This window comes from Musa acuminata, chromosome BXJ1-5 (genome assembly GCF_036884655.1).
Source record: "Musa acuminata AAA Group cultivar baxijiao chromosome BXJ1-5, Cavendish_Baxijiao_AAA, whole genome shotgun sequence".
Lineage (NCBI taxonomy): Eukaryota > Viridiplantae > Streptophyta > Magnoliopsida > Zingiberales > Musaceae > Musa > Musa acuminata.
The window spans coordinates 43,915,001-43,938,345 of record NC_088331.1 but is presented as its reverse complement, the minus strand read 5'-3'; the positions used below and the strand labels follow the sequence as shown (position 1 = coordinate 43,938,345).

At 38.8% G+C, this 23,345-nt stretch overlaps 3 protein-coding genes and 1 non-coding gene across 5 annotated transcripts; 1 reads left to right on the top strand and 3 right to left on the bottom strand.

The window, feature by feature from the left end:
- Nucleotides 1-2,735: 2,735 nt before the first annotated feature.
- LOC103985470 (aspartic proteinase-like protein 1) lies at nt 2,736-9,794 on the bottom strand. Its single transcript, XM_009403173.3, has 10 exons — nt 9,237-9,794; nt 8,536-8,671; nt 6,457-6,689; nt 6,112-6,339; nt 5,441-5,579; nt 5,295-5,368; nt 5,108-5,207; nt 3,822-3,885; nt 3,647-3,718; nt 2,736-3,037 (listed from the first exon to the last, which is right to left on the bottom strand). The coding sequence occupies exons 1-10, from the start codon at nt 9,515-9,517 to the stop codon at nt 2,805-2,807; spliced, it is 1,560 nt and encodes a 519-aa protein (XP_009401448.2). The 5' UTR covers nt 9,518-9,794; the 3' UTR covers nt 2,736-2,804.
- Nucleotides 9,795-11,963: 2,169 nt separating this feature from the next.
- Nucleotides 11,964-15,492, bottom strand: LOC135674452 (pentatricopeptide repeat-containing protein PPR5 homolog, chloroplastic-like). Its single transcript, XM_065184313.1, has 3 exons — nt 15,039-15,492; nt 12,690-13,972; nt 11,964-12,425 (listed from the first exon to the last, which is right to left on the bottom strand). The coding sequence occupies exons 1-2, from the start codon at nt 15,426-15,428 to the stop codon at nt 12,866-12,868; spliced, it is 1,497 nt and encodes a 498-aa protein (XP_065040385.1). The 5' UTR covers nt 15,429-15,492; the 3' UTR covers nt 11,964-12,425; nt 12,690-12,865.
- A 316-nt stretch (nt 15,493-15,808) lies between these two features.
- On the bottom strand, nt 15,809-15,880 carry TRNAW-CCA (transfer RNA tryptophan (anticodon CCA)). Its single transcript has one exon. It is a non-coding gene; the product is annotated as a tRNA-Trp (tRNA).
- Nucleotides 15,881-17,094: 1,214 nt separating this feature from the next.
- Nucleotides 17,095-21,152, top strand: LOC103985472 (uncharacterized). 2 transcript variants are annotated; one of them, XR_671730.3, is made up of 5 exons: nt 17,095-18,124; nt 18,211-18,306; nt 18,395-18,506; nt 20,484-20,536; nt 20,657-20,742. XR_671730.3 is itself a non-coding variant. In XM_009403175.3 (5 exons), the coding sequence occupies exons 1-5, from the start codon at nt 17,158-17,160 to the stop codon at nt 20,813-20,815; spliced, it is 1,380 nt and encodes a 459-aa protein (XP_009401450.2). In that variant the 5' UTR covers nt 17,095-17,157; the 3' UTR covers nt 20,816-21,152. The 2 variants fall into 2 exon arrangements, 1 of the variants encoding a protein (XP_009401450.2); XM_009403175.3 differs by having other exon boundaries at nt 18,211-18,299; nt 20,657-21,152.
- Nucleotides 21,153-23,345: the final 2,193 nt, after the last annotated feature.

Sequence of the window (23,345 nt, the reverse complement as noted above, 5' to 3'; positions counted from 1 at the left end):
TAGACAGAAATGATGAAGCAATTGATTTGCCATGAAAAAGTTAGCATGTTCTCGTTCTACTCTTATGCTGCTCATGAGCCTAAAAGTAGTGTGCTATGTAACATAAGGCAGGCAGTAGGGGTGTTGGAGTGCTTGAATTGTCATCTAGAAGGGATGTGCACCATAAAAGGAGTGATTAGGATTAGAGAGAGAAAGGGAACTTCAAATTATCCTTCACTCTTTCCTTCTTTCCCCCCCCTTTTTTTTTCTCTTTCCATTTCAATTCAAGTTCTAATTGATTCTTTGATTGTCTTATTTGGGTTTAATGGATGGTTTAATATTGTAATCATTTAGGCATTTTGATCTTATATTTAAGAATATTTAGATCCTACTTTAAGGTATATGAAATCCTCGAAATCCATTTTGCTTCCAAACTCTTGTAAAAGGCTCCTTCATTTTTTTTCTCGCTAATATTTTTCCTCTTTAATCAATCGTACTCTTGATACTCATGCATGGGGAAGAGATATCGTGATCATCGTATCTTGAGTTTTTTTTTTTTGTTCTTTGAACGGAGGAGAATAAGCATTAGAACAGCTTCGGCGGTTTCGGATTTTTATTTTTAAGTTCTCATTTTAATTCAAAATTTAGAATTTCTTAGTCTTTTTTAATCAAAATTCGATTAGAATTATTTTCCGGTGTTGGCTCTAACACAATGTGGTATACCATAAGGATAAACCATTGCCTACTTCTTTCTCTGTTGAAACTGAGTGCTGTCCTGTGTCCAAGATGAACTGAAATCATACAACTTCAGTTGCTCTGAAGTCATTGTCCAAATACCAAACACTAATCTGTGAGATATGCAAACCCTAAAAGAATATGATGCCAACAACTATAACAAGCATGATTTTAACTTAATCTTAACAAAACATCTTAGTTCACATCTCAAGTTTATATTTATGGATGCATTGGAACTGACTTGTCAAGTAAACAATCCTAAGTTTTGGTTGTTTCATGGAGGAGGAATTCTCCAAAGCAAGCCTTTAGAATTCCATACCATTAGCTCTCTTCCAACTCCCTCACTCCATTTCTCAATCAAAAAGGAAATTATTGAAGAGTTAACTTTAGAACCTCTTGTAGTTATTAAGCATTCAATCTATGTTTGTAAACCTGCTTGAGATGGGAAATAAATGGCTCTCAAACACACATGTAGCCTCTTGTTTCCTTAGCACATAGCTAAGGTAAAATATGTAGTTTATTTGACTCATAAAACAGTTATACATATCTAAGAAGACATGTTGTGATTGATACTTTCAAGAAAAATACAATGACAGTGAAACTAACATCAAGAGGAACACCAAGGAGCAACACAATTCATTTTCAAGGAAAAATATAATTCAAGTTCATCTCTTCTGGAACCTTTGACACAATTCACCTTTGAGATGATGCTCTCCACCACCCCCTGGGAAGACACATGGCCTGTAATAGTGGACCTCTTGGACTCCAGATCTATGCTGAAGGATTTGACTCCTGTAATTTCATCAGTAAATAATCTTAAAATTATTGTTCTTCTTAATATTTTATATGGGTATACATACCTTTCATTTTAGAAATGTGCTTCCTGAGTTTGTCTGCACAGCCTTGACAGTGAATTGAAACTCTCAGTACCACCTTCTGGCAGAAGTAAAAAGAGGAAGGTAAGATGATTACTTCACCACATGAATAGGTTGACATTGAAACTGCATTTGTTTCAGATGATAAATTACAGACGTGATTGCATCCTGCGGTGTTCATGGAGATTGTTTAGCAGGTTGCAAAGTGAATGAAGGTTGACATGCGAATTAGTGCGTTGGAACTCACTTGGACTTCCTGCAGGTCATCAGAGGGAGGCAGGGTGGGGACAGTGTGGGCACTGGTTGACCTTGATTGGTCTCTGTCTTCTCTTATAGTCCCCCGAAGGGCGGTCAACGAACGGCCTCCGATCACCGGCAGGATCATAGTTCCAAGTGTCGAAACGCGACCAACATCTCGATCCCGTCATTTTTGCATACGAGTGAGAGAAGTAATAAGAGAATTGTAGGTAGAAGGATAGTAGAGCTTTCTTGTTCGATATATTATTGTGTGTTGTTCACCTGACCTGTACCAGGAAGGCTTGTGAACACCCATACCAGTATTCCTAGAAACATAATATTATGACTTCGTTGACCCACTACAAAATTTAAAGATGTCCTGCTCTAATTCAAGATAATCTTTCACTTTCAGCCACCAAATCTAAGATTTTTCATCTGTATAGCTGAAGATAATGGAGTGCATTCATTCCATCCGTAGTGTAAAGGGGACTTATCACCTGTGCCACAATGAGGTCAGAGTTTGATGGTGACAATCTTGTTCATGCACAATAGAAATTAAGACACCAAAAATATTAGAAATTGATTTTGATTCGATCACGAGTAATCGCAAAAGCCAAATGCTACAAGAAAAGCATTCAATATATATTAAGTTCTAATATCCAAATAGCTACACTAAGAACGTAGCGTAAAGAAACAGGAGATGGCCATCAGCAAACTGGAAGCTGATGGAAATTAAAAGAGTGCTACAAGCAGCATTCACATACATGGTAGAAGACTGAGGAACTCCACGATATATACAGTGGTCGGTATAACCAAAGTTGGTGTGACCTGACAGCCTCGCCGCCAAATCAATTCAAACTCACTCTGTTCATTGCTGATCTACTTTGGTCGGATGGCAACAGAAGAACAGATGGAAAGAAGTAAAAGCCATAAAGCAGGATTTACACATTACTATTTATATTTTTAGAACAAAGAGTGTCACCCAATGGCAAATACAGCAAGTTGAGTGAGGAGCAACAACAAACAGTACCAGGCATCAATCAATTTGGAAACTGATGTAGAGTTAGCAAGGGGAGCCCGTCCGGAGACCACAGGTGATACGGCATGGGTGTTGGGAGAGCTATGTTGCTCGTTTGTTGGCAGTGGATTCTCAGGCCTGTTATGTGGTGGCGAACTCAGAGGCATTCTCCTGGTGTTGTCGAGATCACGACCTGTATCATCCAGAAAACACAGTAACATAAACAAGAATGCATACAAGTCCTCTTCTTAGGACTCAGGGCATTTGCTCTGGAAAGGTAGAGAAGATAATATGAATGAGCAAAGAAACTGAAAAGGATTGACATGTTGCATGATTCAAGCTGGCACTATGGCACTTACTTAGCATAAGCAAGCCGATCTGGCATCACAAGACTAATTTATAAATTAGACAGCAGGCGACAACTACTTATTTAGTCCAAAAAAGCTGCACATAAATCATCCGAACTAAAATAACTGTAACCAAATAGACCCACCCCCTTCCGGCAATGTCTTGAATGAAGATTGCAGGCAAGTGGTAAGCAATAGGTTCAACAGGATCCAAAGACCACAATAATCTCAGCAATAATCCTCACAACGTGATTGGCTAAATAAAAAGCAAAGGTTTATGTAGCACTAAAAAGCATTTGTTTAGCACGTAATTTGTTAATACAAGATGGACCAAATTCCTGAAGCATTACCATAATGATCTGTACTAACCTGAAGATAAAAAACCAACCATCATAGTATAGGTAAAAAAGGAGAAATGGTTTATCAACTTAAGTAAAGGGAACTGAGTGACTCACAATCTGATTGGGACCATCCCAGCTTCAAATTCTCTCTATCAAAGACCATATGATATCCTGTCATAAAATTCTCTGCATCCACAGAGTGAACTCTCTTAGCTGAGAAAACACAGAAGAAAATAAGTGAGAATGAAATGGAAAAATGGATCAAGTGTTCCAGTTGAAGAATGCTCACGCCCTATTGTGCCAAGAGTTTCTTGAGATGACTGCAGAGCTAAGCAAAATGCAGTAAGTTCTCCCTGTTGAAAGAAAGAGCAAAATCATCATATCCTCTCTAATCATAGGTTTTTTTTAACCTGTATCCTGAAGCTGAAATAAAGGCTCGTACGCAGAGGAATTTCATTATGCATTCTCGAGTTTACAAATTATATTTGCAACAAAGATCCAACTACTTAACATAGGGCACTGACGACAGCAAATAGCAATACAAATAGTTGTGAGGCAATAAATGTTATATATTAACAGATGTGCCTAGAGTTCTTATAGTTGACAATGAGATTGGTTACAAGGTAATATTTTACAAAATTGGAAACAAAAAAAATCACTAATTATTGTTGCAGCATCACTTCTCAAACAAAATGGACCAAGTTTTAAGTGTAATCAATCAAGTGACATTAATGGATCATACCCACTATTTTGATGATCTAAGAAAGTTGTATGCTCTCATTCAGAAATTTAATAAATTTAACCAAAAAAACAAAATTTATGGTTTATATCACTAGTATTCTTTACAAATCATTTGCAGAAAATAATTGATTAGCTGTCGAAATTTCATTTCGTCTAACGTGATCTAGGCCAGTTTTCACTCAAAGGATACATTACAAAGAAGTATAGAACAACAGGACAACAACTTTTTAGGTTGCAAGTATGCTATTGGATAAACCTTCTGTTCACATAATCCCAGACATTAAAGAATCATAGCACCAAGCATAGCTTCTGCTCCAAGTACCTTTTAGTTGATAGTAAAATTATGGTATCAAGTCAACAAAGAATGAGCAGTAAATATCCTAAATTTCGTAAGAGACTTGCTGGCCCTTACTCCACTTTGTTGTCTTACGGACAAGATGATTTCAGCCACATCAGTTAAATTGAAGCAGACAGTGACTAACTAAAGCAAAACAAGAATGAAGGGAGTTTACATCATACAAATTTAAAGATTGCAAAGTTCTCAAAACATAGAAAGGCACCCCCTTATTCAAGCAAATTATTGTTACTCAACTTACAAAAGCACATAAATATTGTACATCAATACAAGGCACATTATACTAGGACTAGAAAATAATAGTAAAACAACATTTGCTCCAGGATAGAATATAGATGTTCAAACACGTTATGATGATGAACAACTCTACTGGAAGAAGGAAATAATAGCAAACAACACTTGTTCCAGGATTTAATATAGATGTTCAAACACATTATGATGATGAACAATCAAATAGTACTTCAGACACAATTGGGCACCTCATTATCGTAGACAAGAAAAATAGGATTCACAGCTGTGAAGCTCTTGTTTCCACCAAATATCAATTTAACTGTTGGCACAGCAGGCATCCCAAGAGGGCTGTTACCACAAATAGCAGAACTGAGTAGAAAGAACAAAATCAAGACAGCTAATGTGCAAAGTGATGCCCTTGTTAAAGAGATTCACCTGGCTTCATAACAGTATTCCCATGGAGATTCATTATCAGTTGCGAGCCTTGAAACATTAACTTGTGTGTCAAACTACCCACACCAGAACAAGATTAGTGTGAAGACAAAACATATGATAGCATAGGCAAAAAATCAACAAAGTACCTCCATAGTGACTCTCTTATAAACGTTATCAGGAAGAAACGTGAAAGACGACCCACTGTCAACTAGTGCATGAAAGCTAGTTTTCCCAGGACATTGAGATCCAATACACAAACTCTCCACCGCAATGATATAAGTGATGCTGAAACAAAGGTCAAACTAAAATCATTACTAGAAAAACAACCATAATTAATGCAAGAACAAAAAAAAGGAATTTTTAAAGTAAGAGAAAAGATTAAATTTGTTCATCTAAAATTATAAAATGAAACTTATGAATACCTTCAATTATCAAAATTAATAAGTTTATTATATTCCTCCACATTACCTATTAGTGAACATACAAGTTCATTTTATAAATTTTTCAATGCTTCCTTTCAACAATTTTGGACATATGATTTAATGACTGGGGGTGAATGATCTGGAGCAAACAAAGCCCATAATTAACTCCCTGATCAACATCTAAAATTAGTTCTCTCTTGGAAAGTGTAGACAGTTTTTCTTTTTGGTGTTGGTGCTAGTCTGAAAAAGATATGTCCAAATGATAGTGTACAGCAAAATAAAGAAAGAAGCTAGACATTTGCAAGCAACAAACTTTTAGCCTAATAACAGATGATGGATCATGCCCTAGAAACTCAATAATTTGAGTTAATGTATCATTCAACAAAAGAACTTACTATTTTCCATCCAAAGGAACAAATGGTGTAGACTGCTGGCTGGATAGACCTTCATCTCCAAATAAAAGTCTCCCAGAATTATCATCTCGAAAGCACAATGAGAAAGAATTTTGTATCAATCCATTTCTTGCAAGGAAGCTTGGAACTGAAATGTCTCCAAATCCCAAACCAAGAAGGCCATCAGGAGCAATTCCATCCAGATAACCACCACTCTGTTTCCTACCACAACTGAGTCAAAAGCACAAAAAATCTTAAGCATAAAAATCTTGTAAACGAAAGAGTTTATATAAAACATAATTAGCCACTCAACTAGTAATTATATGAATCCTAAAAAATCAAACCCACCCAATGATGACTGAAGCCTGAACAGATGCACGATCCTCAGTGGATGCCAAGTGCAATATATCCTCAACCAACAAGCCCGAACTGGATGTATTTTCTGAGTAGTATTTGATATTGTAAGGGCAATGCTGCTTTAAGTTGCCACAACTTGAACGCAAACTACATAGCTCATGACTGCAGGAGAGATATCTGCTGGTTCTTGACTCAGCTGGATTATACAAGCCAAGATCTTTATCCTGCATAATAGATGCTCCATATACCAGGGAGCACCTGCCAATCAATCATTGGAAATAAGTGCTAAACCTGCTGCCAAATGTAAGCAGAATATCCCTTTGCTTTTTGTCTACAACAGAAAAATTACTGTGGACATTTTTTATGTCACTATTTTCAACTGAAGGTCACATCTAAACCAACAATATGCTTGCCAACTAGAGAATCACACAAGTGAACTAACAGTCTTAGCGGCAATTAATAGGCCTTCACAAAATCAGGACCCATAAAATCAAGACCCTCTAATTGAATAAAGCAATAAAGCTAAAGAGAGATTTGAAATGTGCATCTCTTGAAGAAAATGCTTCACCGATGAAGAGTCACTTTAATTTGTTTGTTACAGAAGTAAATAATTGAAAGAATGACTCCTTTTTCTTATATTTTCTGAAGTGGAAAAGTACATCATCCCAGATGACTATTGCCTTAATCTTGGAGAAATGGGTCACGAAGAAGACAGACAAGAAAGGGAAACAAACTGCACATTGAGCTACTTAAATTTGTGAAGTCATATCCAATAATTCCATGGGTTTCAGATAGCAATCCTAGCTCCCTTTTGTTGTTAAGTGGATTTCTTCCTATTATATTTGCGAATAGGGATTATTTTAACAGCCAATCCTCATCTGCCAACTAGTCACCCCAGAGTGCTGACATGGAAAAAAAAAAAAGGCTCAATCATCCTCCACTGGGTAGTGACATGGGGGTTGGTTACAATCTGTCGGCCCCCGTGGACAACAATCCATGGGAGGTCATTCAAAATGACCCTGTCGGCCCTCATGGACTGAGGTTGTTCGAGCCTATCCCCCCCCTCTGTCGGTCTCCGTGGACAACAGTCCTCTAGAGGTCATTCGAGCCTGTCGCCCCCATGGACAAAACGCCAAGGAGGGGACATTGAGATCGTTACGAAGGATCCTCTCAATCGGTTAGGTATAAAAGCCGACTCCTGGCGTCGACCCAAGGGTCAGACCTCTTTTTCCAAAAACCTCTCGCACTCCACACAACCTCCTGAACTAACTTGAGCGTCGGAGGGTCAAGTTAGGAAACTCCTCCCGATGCTAACCTTTTGTGTAGGAACCCACCGAGAAGACAGATGCCACCTCGGCCCGACCTTAGGATTGCGCTTCAAAAGGTCAGGATTACATGAAGACCACCTCAGCCACGCCAAGACAGCCACGAGGGTTCCTTGGACGTCTCTATGCCTTCGGGTCAAGACCAAGCCAGGTTGATTCATCCGTCAATGGCATTTCCCCCCAACATTTGCTAAGGTTGAATTACATAGATTTGCAATGATTTTTAAATCTGCTACAAATGGGTGCATTTCTTTTGCACAGTTAAACCCTAGAGCAACTCTTATGTTAATTCCTGATGCATATGCTTAAACAATAAAAGAAAAATGCATATGGTTGTCAAATTCTAATTGATCAGAATGAACTGATGGTTGCTTCCTGGCTCTCCATCATTCTTGATATGCTCCATTTCTTTTATATGAACTATTCCTCATTTATATGGCCTAATTATCATCCCAGGAAGGAAAATAGGCCATCACACATGAAAGTATTGATGAAAGCATGCCTTGATTGGTGCTTTAGATAATAAAATGAAATAAGGATCATGTGTTAAAGCACAATATCTTAGACAAATTGAACAAGAAATCAGGTGGAGATGGATCAAAGTAAGCAAAGAAATAGAAAGAAGATAAGAATCATGTTCATAGATCAAAAGGCAAATTTGATGATGCATATAAAGAAACCCAAGATTATGGCAAGTCTTTCATGACAATTGACAACCTAAAGTCAAAGCAGATATTTTGCATACCAAACTGCCATGATAACCAGACAAAGGAGCACATTGTATGCAATCGCATGGGATCCAAAGCAAGTCACTTCCAGCATCCAATGCTACAAGGAAGGAAACATTAGGAGTCCCAATATTGATCCATGTGTAATGTAGCCTGTCATCCAAAAGAAATATCAATTATTCCTGGTGTTAATTCAATGCAAGTGTTATTTTAGAGCAATATGACTTCAGTTAATAGTGACAAAACATTAAATTTCACAGAAAAACGATCATCAACAAATGCTGATTAGTTGTGATAATAAAATGCACGAAATGAAGTACTTCACTAAATGATGTCGCCATAAATGATGCTCAACAAAGAAGAACCATTGTGAATCTAAACATAGGAAACACAAGAATTTAATTAGAAACATGAAGGCTACAATCTATATCTATGTTGTTATGCAGCTGGAACTCATATTTTCGAATCATCCATTGGTATTTATAAGGATACTGGCAAGAACGGGCCCGTTTAAGGGGTGACAACATGGTTGTGGGTATATGCCATGATACAAGAGAAGCTGACAATGCTTGGTGAATCCTCCTAATCAGGTGCAAGTACGAAGAACACTCAGAGGATGTCCTTTCTTTCCTTTTCTGTCCTCTTTTACAAATCGAAGAAACCAAAATGCTCGAGAGGGAGGAGCGAGAAAGATCCTAAAATCAACGAGTTAACTCACCATCCGAAGTCATTGCCAAGCGACACCGCCTCGCTGCCCTCGGAGGGGAACAACATCTGGTACCGAGCCCCGAGCCGCCGGATATCGCTCCTAGCCAGCATCCGGTAGTACTCCTCGCTCCGGCGGACCGGAAACCGGCCGCAGCCGCCTCGGGACGCCGCTACCGTCCGTGCCTCATCCGAGAACCTGTGGACGAGCTCCGAGGAGAGCCCGAAGGAGCGGGCGCCCCACGCCAAGCAGCTTGCGACGGCCAAAGAGATCAAGAACGACGTTTTCTCCATGGATGCCACGTAGATCTGAAGTTAGGAGACAGAATGGGGCCAAATCTAGGGTTTCCGGGGACCGGGAGAACGGCGGCCGGCGGCGGGAGCGAACATGGAGCAGATCTGAGGCGAAGAAGACGCGATCTCGAGGGGTTGGGGCAGAGTGAGAATGCAGGGGGGAGAAGAGATCTAGGGTTTTCGATCGAGGGGACTGCGGCCAGCTTTGGCCTCTGGGAGTTGGGAGTCGGGAGTTTGGGAGATGGAAAGGGGAGCAGGTGACCTGAAGCAGCTGCTGCTGCTGCGAGTTGCAGGTGTGATTTCTTTTGGGATTTTGTAGGAAAACCCTTTAAGGTTCTAAATTTCAATGAAGCCCCGCAAAAACTAGACGTTGGACTGTGAAACTTTTTCGATTAGGTCCCCACATAGTTTCATAATATCTTATAGGAAAATATGCTTATATATACACATCAAAATCTAATTATTTACATATATGCTATTATTATTATTATTATTGATCCTTATCAACTATTTTTGAGTTGAAAATTTTAAGTTAAACTCAGTTTGATTGAGGAGTTGGATAAAAAATAATATTATACTTTTTAAATTGAGATGAAATTTTAATATGCTTTGGATGGTTTTTTGCAATCTCATCAATTAATTTCAAAAATATTATTATCAGAAATTTCTCCTACCAAAGAACAAGGATTAAGTTTAATAAAATATTCATGAATTAAAAATGTATAAAATTCATATTTATGTGTATCTTCTTTTTTATTTTCAATGCAAATAATTTTTTGCATCTCATTAATAAAAAAACATATTTAAATTACATATAAACAGAAAAAAGAAAAATCAAAACTTAGATTCTTATCAAATACAATATTTTCTGAAGTTTTACTTGTAGACAACATCTTATCCATAAATATGAGCCAAAATGGAAGGAAAAAAGAAAGATTTAACCACTTCTCATATCAATATTTAGCAAGGTCTGTCGTACCGTTCGATACGGACGGTACGTACCGGTCCGACAGGTCAACGGTACGCGGATCGCCCTATACCGAGACTGTAGCAGTGCACTGTAGCAGTACTACAGTGCTCGGTACACCAAGGTGTATCGAGCAGTATATCGTACCGTATCGATACCGAGCCCGGGTCGAAACGTCGATACAATACGGTACGACAGACCTTGATATTTAGATTAATTTTAGTTTGAGTTGTGGTCAAAATGGATGAGCTACTTAATTAGTGTGTTTAGAAATTATGATTTAAGAAAAATAACACATAATTGGTCAGTTATGTCCATATATAAATAAGAATTTGTGTTGGTTAATTAACTGAATATGATAAATTAGATAACACCCAAACTGATGCTTAAGGCAACAATCATATTCTAATATACCTGCATATTTAGTGAGAGAATCTTTGAGAATTTTGTGTATAAAATAAGACTATGAAAAATTTATATGTAATTTTTATATGATTGAAATTTACATCTAAACCCATATTTATATATTTAAAAAACAATTTAAATAGTTAAGAATAATCAATCTCATTATGAGATTTACAGAAATCATTAGCAAATAAGATTAAGGATTAGGGATATTAAATCCCTCTTGTATTAATGAAATCCCATAAAAAGATTACATCCTTGAGATCATTCAAACAGCAAGAAGACCCATTCTCAAACTTTCATCCGAGTCTAAATCTTACCAACACCTGCATCAGGTTTTTCTTTCTCTGAGAAAGACATGTATAATGTTCTTGAGACAACAATAATCCATTTGTCCAAGAAAGAACTGCTCCATTGTAAGCATACTCTGCCATCTCGAATGGCTCCTCCTGTTCTTGCAATCTGCACGGGATTCACTGTGGAGGTGTCTCCGATCCAAATGATGAGCGCTTAGAACAGAACAATGGTGGAGGTTCGGTCTCATGCGTTTGACACTTGCCCGTTGACCGTGATTACTGGCCTGGAGTTGCATGAAAAGAAGAGCTCTGTTCATGGAGGCCATCATCCATTTTCATCTATCATTCAAGCTAACACTAAACAGATAATTGCCATCAGCTTCAATTAGGTTTAGTGGCTGCGTCAGTGAGTTGTTCTCTTCTTGCTCTGTGCACTGGGTTCCATCTGGGTTCTTAAAGGGTGAACATTTTCACATCAAGAAACACCAGATAATATTTCTTCAAAAGACTTGATTAAGATTATCAAACACACAATAATTTATCAAAAATAATGAAGAAAAAAAAAGAGAAAGGATTAAAGACTATTTGTAGGGCCCAAGAATTGCATCAAATGGTGCTTTCAAATAGTATATTCCAAGCAACATATCTTTTGCACTAGGATGGTTATTATACCTATCAAAAAATAGTTTTCATAAAATTTTGTGCTTTCCAAAAATCTCTAACAATATCAAGACAAACATGGTTTCCAGGTCTGTGTGGATTCCATGGAGAATGCAAATGTTTAAATGTGCATAATAGCTAATAAAAAGAGTTTAATACTTACAATAAGACTCAACTCCTGATCTTTTTAACTGCACTTGAAATGTTGGAGACTGAAAAAAGGAGTTGCTGGTGTAGCATAACATAGGAGAAAGAGAACAGTTATGAACTTAGTCCACTCAACATTTGGGTAATACACAAAATAGCAAAAAGCAGTAGATTTTTGGCTACAAGAAAGCCAGGCTGAAGAGTTCTTCCCAAGTGTCACAACAACTGTACTCTTTTGAGAATTCCTCTGCTGGAGTGGACTTTGTTCCCTGAGACAAAACCTTCCTTGCACACATTTGCAGCATGGAAGAGTTTGTAGCACTTCTATTTGGACACCCAGCTACAGTTAGCAGCTGAAGAAAGTTCCTGATCTTGACCAGATAGCTCCAGAAGCCACATTGATCACCCTGATGCTTAAAGTACAAGTTTCAATCTGCAAAGTACATCAAAGACGGTTAAAGAAGTATTAATCCTCAAGAGTTGACAGTTGTCTCTGAGTGCAAGTGGTTGGAGGTCTTCAAAAGTAGGTCAGTCATGAATTTGGTGAATAAAAATTTACAGAAGCTCCTAGTGTACAATTCAGATTGAACATTATTAAGGGATATCTGGAAAAAAGTAGATGCAAGCTGAAATCAAATCATAGCCAAGTAGTGAAATGAAACAAAATCGTAAATATGAAATCATCAGATATACATACCACTAAATTCTAAGAAGAAGAATCAGGATGCTTCGAAAGAAGATTTCCACATAAACAACTGCCAACCAAGTGAGACCAGATAATCTGATTCTCTTGCAACCAGTGATTTAACTTAAGCTTGCAAGAAACATCGACAAGGACCACATAAGCCAAATCTCAATGACTAAAGGCTTCAACTACGCTTTAATTTGTGGAGTTCTTGTAGTATCTCGGGTGCTACTAGATTTGGTTCTCACTTCAGTAGAACCAAATGTTTCTAAAGCCTCCAAAAAGAACCTTTTATTTGGAACAATACCCTGTTCATCCATATGCTTTAGCAGATTATTAATAAGCTCCTTCATGTTAGCTTTAGCATAGGCCTTGTAAAGTAATTTGTAGGTTGAAGCATTTGGCACCAAATTCCTTTTAATTGAATAATCCAAAAGCTGATCTGCTTCATAGGGCAAACCATTCATGCAGTATGCTTCAAGCATAGCATTCAAAGTCGAAATTTGTATCTCCTTTTGTGTGCTTATCATCTCATCAAAAATCTCTCTAGCTTTTGAAACACAATCACAGTATCCATACGTTGTCATAAGGCACTCATACGTGATATAACTCGGTTTGAAACCTAAATCAACCATCTTCTTCAAAACATATTCTGCTTTCTCTTTAAGCCTAGCCTTTCCATAGTTTGTTATCATTGAATTGAATGTAGGAAGAGTTGGTTTCTCCTTTGAGCGCAACAAGCTTTTAAACACTTGCTCCATTTTATCAAATGTTTGTCGCCGTCCATATGCATCGATGAGAAGATTGAATGTAATAGAATCTGGCTTGCACTGGTTGCTTTTCATGCGCAGAAGTACAGCCTCCATTTCTTTGAGCATCCCATTCTTTCCATATGCATCCATGACACCATTGTAAGTATAGACATCAGGAGAGATGATGCTTTCATCAAGATCTTTGAACAATGCCTCCACCTGTTTTACATCCCCAGCCTGAGCAAATGCTCTTAGAAGAATGTTGTATGTCACAATGTTGGGTCGACATCTCTCAATTCCTTTCATTTTCTCAAAGTACCCAATGGCTTTCGCTAAGGCCTTAGACTTATCTCGTGAATGAAGATGTGCCGTAATCAATGCATTGTACACAGAAGTGTCCGGCCTGCACCCACTATTTCGCATCTCAGAAAAGAGCCACATGGCCATCCTTGTCTGGCCTTTTTTACCCATCACAGATATTAATTTTGAATAGATGCCGTTATCAGCAATATACCACCGTTGCTTTTGCATCCATCTGAATACCTGAACAACATAATATAAGGCATAAAAGATTTTGACTGTTTAAACAGCAGGTGTTTATAGATAACCATACAACATGCGAGTAATCCCACATGCTTATTTCATTAGACCCAGGTAAATAACTTAATAGGATAAGGATATAATGAATACTGCTTAACAATCAGTATCTTGGACTGCAACTAAAGTACAAGCAGGGAACTCCAACATAAAAATGATATATTTTGTTAAAATAAATATCTTAGTTTTACCATTTATTCTAAAAGAAGAAATAATCTAAATACACTTTCGTGGACATTTCCAGTATATTCTAAAGAAAAAAGCAAAACAGTTACCAATTGACATTCTAACAGAATTTAACAGATCTTCTTCAGACATGTAAATTGCAAATTCAGCAAAACTCCACTGGTTCTAATCAGATCAAAGTGCTAACTAGTTTGCAAATCATGCGAGCACAAGAAATAATCTTTTTGTTTGGAGAGGAGACTGGTCATTGGCCTTCTCCCATTTTTTGTGTGCCGATCTCCAGGGCACAGGGTGTACTCGTTATCTCGCTTAATATAGTCCTTTTCTTTTGGGAAAAAAAAAATTCAGATCAAAGTTTGAGAAATATACCACAGTCATGTTCTATATCTTCATATTGAGAATAATTTGGAGCATGTCACTTTTCCAATATAATCAGTGGAAACATGTTGCAAGTGAAAAAAGTCATATATGCATGCATTATGATGCAGAGTCATACAAACATAGCCTAACCATTTAGAATGCAAAGTATGCCTATGGGAGTACTTCACCAAAAGCGGGCAAATACTTCACCAAACAACTCAATCTCACAACAAAAGAGCGAGAAAGAAGGAAAGCAGAAACGTAGGTGTCATGCATCTCCTAGGAGTATCAAAGTCCAATCTTTTATCAACATAACACAACTATGGCGAAAAGACTCAATTGGATCGTAATGCATGAGGTCCAGAAGCACCAAATTCGAATCTTTCGTCAAAAGCTAATCACATTTCCGTCTTCATAGGCCAGTTAACCATAACCCAAAAGATCCGAGAGACAAGCAAAAACCCACCTCTAAGCACTGGAGCCAGTTGTCTCGCTTCCCGAGTTCCTCGAAGAGCAGGAAGCAGTGCTCCGTTCGGACAACCCTGACGAACTTGCTGAGCGTGACGACCAGAGGCTCCTTCCCATCGCTGGATTTCCGTAGCACCATCCGCACGAGCTCCGCCGCCTCGGAAGCGTCTCTGCTTTTGGGGGCGGACCTCCTCCTCGGGCGGGTGGAAACGGAGCCCGCCGCCTCGGAGGCGTCTCTGCTTTTGGGGGCGGCCCTCCTGCTTGGGCGGGCGGAGACGGATCCCGCCGCTTTGACAACTGCGAACCAGGGGTTGGGGCGGGAGAAGTGGAGAGGCGAAGGATTCGGGAATTGGAGGGGGCAGAGCGAGGCCGGACGGATTAGGGGCATCGCGAGGGGTCGAGGAGGAGATCGGGGGCGTACCGAGGGGTTGAGGACGTATGATTTGGTTTGGATGGGCTTCTTTTGCTGAGGTAGCGAACTTTGGTTACCCGTTTATTACCCACTTTCTATGTGATTCGACGTGAGCAATAGGACCCACCCAACATCTACAATCACTACACAGTTGGGACGACGGAATCGTACGCGAAGAGATTGAACTTGGTCGATCCCGCGTCCTCATGTGCAACCCAGGTGGGCCCCAGCTTTCTCCTCCAATGCGCGCTTCAACGAACGGAGAGACCGGATCGATCGATATGAGATCGGACGGTTAAAAAAAAATGTAAGAAGGTTTTACCATTAAAATAAAAACAATAAAAGGTCATGGGATTTGAACCCGACGTGAATCGAACACGCAACCTTCTGATCTGGAGTCAGACGCGCTACCATTGCGCCACGGATCCGAATTGATACTCTTCCCAAAACATAAAGTAATAAAAATATTTTCATAATCCTAATTACCTTCTTTGCATCACCAAATTACATTATTAATGCATTCCCACGAATTATTGTTCAGAAAAAATTAATTATTTGCATTTTTCGATATAAAGTATTCGCATAAATGAAGGTTATACATGTATTATTGAGCCATAGTCTTCTTGTTGACACAGCTACAAAGCAACTGTAATCTGAGACATTATTCTTACTGTAGGCAACAGTTACATGAGCAAAGCCGAAAGCAATGAGAGATTAGCAGCCTACACATCTGAAATGCTCCAAAGCTTGCAGAAGATGCCAAGGCTCCTCTTCAATCTTGCCTCTTGCATGATCAGAGGCTGCCTTCGCGAAACAAGAAGAAGAAGAAGAAGAAGAAGAAGAAGAAGATGGCATGGTTATACGCAGTCTCTCTGAGGAGAGAGAGATGGGGTATGATATCTTTGCAAGGCATGGATCATGTCTTGAACTGCACCGGGATTTGTGCAAGGCGCAGCTGCAGTTACGATGATACGGCCTCCTCCGGATCTCCGAATCGAAGGCGGAGATGCAGCCATCAAGAACACATCTAATCCATCTCTCAACTCCTGCTGCCATCTCCCTCTCCTCCCCAGAGTCTTGAGACGCGTAGGTGATGGTGGGAGCATCACGTTGAGGCTCTTTATGTAAGAGAACCAGAGGTGGCCGTGAAGCATACGTGATGGTTGACTTGGACAGTCTTCAGCATTACCAGCCGCTATGAACTCTTGTTCAACTTGGAAGTTTGACCTTCTGCAGTAGTCATCTCAAAATGCTTGAGTTGGCTTAGCAAACAGACGCCTGTTGTTTATGATTTTCCTGTTATATTTAATGCATATTTATAAAATGATTTCTTTATCTTAAGTTCATGACTTCAAAACCTTTGTGCAATGCAAAGCTAGAAAGAAGACCTTTGACAACCTCAATCGTTGACTTTTAGTCCGGAGGGTCAACTTTGTGGTGCCTCTTTGACTATTCCAAGGAGTTGCATTACGGCACTTGCACCATAAATTTGACCAAGTGAAAGGAAGCGTTCATCATGTCATAGTAGCTATAATAATAATAATAATAATAATAATAGCATTTTCCTGAAACAGAGCCCAAATCAGGCCCAAATGGGATGCCAAATTGAAATGGCCCAGTACAAATCAGCCATTCTATTGAGTCGGGTTCGTCGGGGGGTTGAGGTGAGGTGACGCTCTCCTCGAGAGGCAAAACCCTAATCGCGATGGCTCTCCGTCTCAAGCCGAAGCCCAAAACGCTAGTCCCACTTCGCTCCCTCCGTCCCTTTTCTTCCTCCTCCTCCCCCCCGCCGCCGTCCGATTCCGATGCGGAGAATGAGACCCCCAATTCGGCGGCCGTGCCCGCGTCGCGCCCTTCCTACTCCTCCTACTTCAGCGAGATCAAGGAGCGGCTCAAGGCCCCTCCCGCTCCTCCCCGCCGGATCCCGGCTGACCCCCCTCCGCCGCCGCCCCTCTCCTCTCCTAACTCCGGCCCCGCTACCTCCCTCGAGGATATCCGGAAGCACTTGGCCGGGTTCCGCCTTCGAGCTGGCGGAGCCGCCCCTCCTGCGTCCGGCGACCGCCCCGCGTCCTCGCCCCCCATATCCTTTCAGGAGCTCTTCAAGCACAATGTACTTGGCAAGGCCGGTGGTGGCGTAGAGGCTGCTGAGAAGGGCGAGAAGGGCGAGAAACTATCTTTTGACTCCATCCGCGAGAGCCTCCGCCAGTTCAGGTCCTCGTCGAGGGAGCATATGGGATTACGCGGGAGGGACGGACCCTCGCGGAGCTCTTTCAGCCTCGAAACCTTCCAGGACAGCTTCCGGAGTCGAATGGGAGGGACAGAGAAAGGTCCGTCCATCCTCGGAGGGGAGAACTTGCCCGATTCTATATTCGGGAAGGAGATGAGGGAGAAGGAGGCTGGCGAGTGGGAGCAGAAAAAGGTTCTGAAGACGGAGTTCGTGAAGATGTATAGCTACAACGAGTTAGGCGAGAAGCTCCGCAAGCTGAGGCCAGAGGACGCTTCCAAGGCCAACAAGGACTGGTTCACACTGACGGAGTTGAACGAGAGGCTTGCAAAGCTAAGAGAAATGGAGGAGAAGGAGACGGAGTCAAGGATGGGCGGGGTCTCGTTCAGGGATCTCCGAGAAAGCCTGGTGAGGCTCAAGGAAGCAGATGCCAATAAGAAAGCCAACGGTATGGCCTCCTTTGATCAGTTCGCTCTTTCTTTTCTTCCTTTAATCTTTGTAATTAGGAATTTATGTCTGTTTGTATCTGAGCAGTTCAGAGGTTGTCGATTATTGCAAACCTTACTGGGCAAGCCACACCAACATTCATGCTAAAACCCCCACAGGAACATTTGTTGGAGAGGGTGAATAGTAACTATTTTAGCTTAGTCTCCTGGCCCCATTTGTTGATTTGGCATAGCCTATGTGTGTAACACTTTTAAGATTTTGTTTCTTGCAGTATTTTCATCCAGATCACATGTCATCGGCAGAGAAGATGAAGCTGGAGCTCAAGCGGGTTCGAGATGAATTTAAAATGTCTGAATCAGATTGTGGCTCTGCGCCTGTTCAAGGTAAGGAACAGTGAACTAAGATGCCTCAAGCCTTTTACAAAATATTGACCATAGATTGATATGCATGAGAATGTTTACACGCTTCATGTGGATCATTAAGGGAGTATGATCAGTTCAATTTTGTGCATTGTGGGATAGCAATTTCCACCTTTCATCTTTAAGACAATTGAGTGATGCAAAGCAGTCAGAGAAAAAGGTCCAAAATTAACATGTTTTGTCACAAAATAAAATAGCTAAAAGAAAGAGAACAGCTTGTCACATAAGAATCTTGTGGTTCTACTTTAAAGATAATAAATGATAGTCGTCTCTACTAATTTGTGGATGATTGACAAATCATTTGCCTTTTGAACTCATAAAGGAGTTCATATAGGATAATGCTTAACATAAGTGCTTTGCTCCAAAGTGGTATCATCTTCATGGGATTCTTTATGAGCAAAAAAGTAAGATGACTTGATAAAGAAAGAATACTTAGCGAGACCATTGGCTTATAATTGTACCATCTTTTTCAATTTTACTTTTCCTTTTGTTCAAATGTTTTTTATGTATATTTATTTTTTTTGTTATGTTTACATGAAAAAACCAAGTCTAATTTTGATAATACTTCCATGAAACCATCTAGATGCTATCTCAAAGTTTGATCTTTTGCTTGCTGCGTATATAATCCATATTTTTTCCCTTCCATATGGAATCGACAAGAGATCAGATCCGATAAATGTACAACTGCCATTGAGGCTTAGCCCAACATCAGGTCAAACATGGGCTGGGATTTGGTATTTTAAGAGGAAAAGTTGACATTGTAAGGGTTGTCAGTAATGCTCAGGAGAGTGAGATTTTAAGTGGGACTCAAGAAAGAGGGATAGGAAGTGGTAGGGAAGAGCATGAATGACTGTGAGTTAAATAATTTCCTTGTGCAGCAACGAGTGCAAGAGAAATGTATTTGTTCATGGTACTGCAGCAAAACACACCAGGGGCATAGTACTCACCAAAGCCAACAATATGCTCCTATGGTGTTGATATCACAAGCAGTCTTATGGCTGGAGGTGATGGAAACAATGGGTGGGTCGGTAATGTGGAGATCACGGGAGTCCAACTCATCTGTAGCATGATGACAGTTTTAGAAGGGAATGTGCAGGGAAGGAATCCTAATTATCAATGGAGTTGGGAAACAGGGGATCAAAATATTTTTGTGTATTTTTTTTTTTTGATTTTTTGCAGTTGAATAGGGTCTAACTGTTTCAGGCATACAACATCTTAATCTGAACATGATCCTTTTTAGGTTGTATTATGATCATCCAACCTAATCACTGAGACTATGTTGTATAGCCACAATGATCCGTCAGTTAAATCCCTGTTTCTACTTATCATAAATGACTAAGTAATCCTGTAGCATAATTGTTGGTACAAAGAGGTACTTTTTTCGCCAACATTCATCTTCCAATTGAAAAAAATTTGAAGCAACACTTGAAATTCTCATTAGAGAAGTTTAACCTGTACCTACATTCAAAAACATTTTAATTATTAGACATAGGCAGTGCTCAACAGTGTAACAGTTGTAGTATTTTATTATTATTTTTGGAAGAGAATATATTGCATTTCAGTTTGTCAAAAATCTAGAGAATTGGTTTGATCGTACCCAGTAAATTCTTTCTTAAGAGAAGAGTGTGGGCAATCTTAATACATTTAACTTGGTGTGAACCAGTATTGCTTGATAAGGTCAGTGTGTATGACAACATCGCTGATCTTTCCTGGTAATTCAGTCATTTGTCAACTCCTTATAAGTGGACTCAAATTTCCAGATTCATAGGAGGGTCTAGGGTTTGATGCTTATATCCCTTTGCTGACTTTTTTTTTGGGTCTATTTTACTCATCTTTTTGGGTAGAAGTCCAAGTATGAACTTTCTGTGTTTGTGGAGTTGCTGGCTATGCCTCTGTAATATAGTGGTATAGTGCTGAAGTGCTTTGTCTTTGTTTTTGCAGTGGCACAACTTACCACCAAGATTAAGCACCTCAACACAGTCTTACCTAAGAAGGTAACAATTAGCAATCTGGAGTTGTCTTCAACTCTCATTCTTTCATATTAATATCCCATGTTTTTTTAATGTTTGTATGCTTTATTTGTTTATACGTGTTCACGTTTGCTTGCGATGCAGGACAAGCACTCCAGAAAGGGACTACAGCAGATGATCCAGAGAAGAAAGAAACTTCTCAAGTATCTCAGGAGGACAGACTGGGATTCTTATTGCCTTGTGCTGTCAAAGCTTGGCCTCAGGGACGTCCCCCCTAACAGTAAAGCCAAGTATAAGAACTAGACCTTTCAAGTTCCAAATGGAGAACCCTACATTCTAGTACTAGTCCTTTCCTGCTCGTTGGAATGGATGAGATATTTATTCATTTGGAAGGCAGCAGGATGGTAATTCTAAACTGCTCCGTGGCATGACATGCATCCGGATATTTGGAGGAACGATCAAAGTCATTGTTTTTCTAAGTTTTTGTTGTTTTGTTCAGAACAGCACATTGAAATTTGCTTTTGTAATAATGATGAGATAACGAATATTTTACTCATAGTGGATCATAAATTTTGCTTTTAACTAAGCAGAAGTGTAGCTGGGGAATCAAATTAGAACTGGTTTGCTTTCGAGGTATTCAGTTCAGCTTTCTTTTCTTTTGTGCAATCGAGTGCCACTGGATGCTAGCTTTTTTAGTTCGTTTTCCATGCATTTCTTCGTTCATATATTGGAAATTTTTATTTTTTTTATTTTTTTGAAAAGTAACAGAGTTTTAAGTTAATTTTTTGTATTTTTAATTATCTTAAATATCTCTTCCCGTTGTTGATATGTGGCCGAAGCAACATTGACATGATCGAAATGGCCACAACGGGCGAAAACGATGGGGTTTTACATAGGGGAAGGAGGCGATTACGATAAGACGAATCAGTAGTTATACAAAAGTGGAGGCGATTACGATAGGACGAATCAGTAACAGTATTTTACAGAGATGGTGGTGATGGTGATGACGACGACGACGAGCGACATTAATGAATAATAAAAATATAAAAGAGCATCAAATGAAAAGTTCAAACTTAAGTGTTTTTGAAAAAAAAATTAAAAAAAAAGATTGAGAGATTTTTTGTTTTTTTTAAGGGAAAGTCACCTATTGTATGGACTATTCTATCCTGCAAGTTGGATGAGTACAGTAAATGCTGCTCTATTGCTAAACCACCCCACCCTCTTTTTTTTTTTTTTTAAAGAAATCAGGTGAGCTAACAAAATATTACAAAAAAAGGTATTATAAATGACAACGGAGCGTCACAAAAAATACATAAAATTTAAAAATATTTTTTTTGTATTTTTTAAGTTTTAATATTTATTATAATACTAATTCTGGAATTTTACCTCTAAAGAAACACAAAACCAACCCCACCATAATCTAAACAAAACCAACTTTCTCGTGGCTCTCACGGACTTTTGCATATCTTGAATTTATATCGCAAGAATATATTACATTTATGTCTTCACCCATTTTTTATTTGAAGATTATTTTGAAATAATAGCACCGTTGACTTTTACGTGTCTTGAATTTATTCTCCAAGAATATCTCACGTTCACATTTTCACCCATTCTTCATTTTAAGATTATTTTCAAATAATAAACAATTTAACTTTTACATGTCTTAGAATTTATACTCCAAAGCCATGAAACATTTATATCCTCACTCATTCTCGATTTTAATTTTATTTTAAAACAATAACTCTTTTGACTTTTGTATTTTTTTTAAATTCATACTATAAGACTATCTCACATTCACAACCTCACCCATTTTAGATTTAGAGATTCTTTTGAATTAATGACTCTTTTGACTTTTTCATGTCTTGGATGTATACTCTAAAACTATCTCACATTCACATCCTCACCCATTCTCGATTTTGAGATTATTTTGACTGTTATGAGCATACTATCACATATTTATATCCTTACTCATTCTCGATTTTAAGATTCTTTTAAAATAATAATTCTTTTAACTTTTGCATATCTTGAATTTATGCTCTAAGATTATCTCACATTCACATCCTCACCTATTCTAGATTTTGAGATTATTTTGAATTAATATACTCAACAATGTCTGAAACCATACCTCATCCCATTTTTCTTGGTCTCAACTAAAATTAACAGTCAGTAGAGAGAGTCTATATTACACATACTATATCAACTCCCTAAGTTTAATCACAAATGCAACAATGTCTGCAACCATACCTCATCCCATTTTTATTGGCCTCAACTAAAATTAACAGTCAGCAGAGAGAGTCTATATTACACATACTATATCAACTCTCTAAGTTTAATCACAAAAGCAACAATGTCTGCAACCATACCTCATCCCATTTTTATTGGCCTCAACTAAAATTAACAGTCAGCAGAGAGAGTCTATATTACACATACTATATCAACTCCCTAAGTTTAATCACAAATGCAACAATGTCTGCAACCATACCTCATCCCATTTTTATTGGCCTCAACTAAAATTAACAGTCAGTAGAGAGAGTCTATATTACACATACTATATCAACTCCCTAAGTTTAATCACAAAAGCAACAATGTTAGCAACCATACCTCATCCCATTTTTCTTGGTCTCAACTAAAATTAACAGTCAGTAGAGAGAGTCTATATTACACATACTATATCAACTCCCTAAGTTTAATCACAAATGCAACAATGTCAGCAACCATACCTCATCCCATTTTTCTTGGTCTCAACTAAAATTAACAGTCAGTAGAGAGAGTCTATATTACACATACTATATCAACTCCCTAAGTTTAATCACAAATGCAACAATGTCTGCAA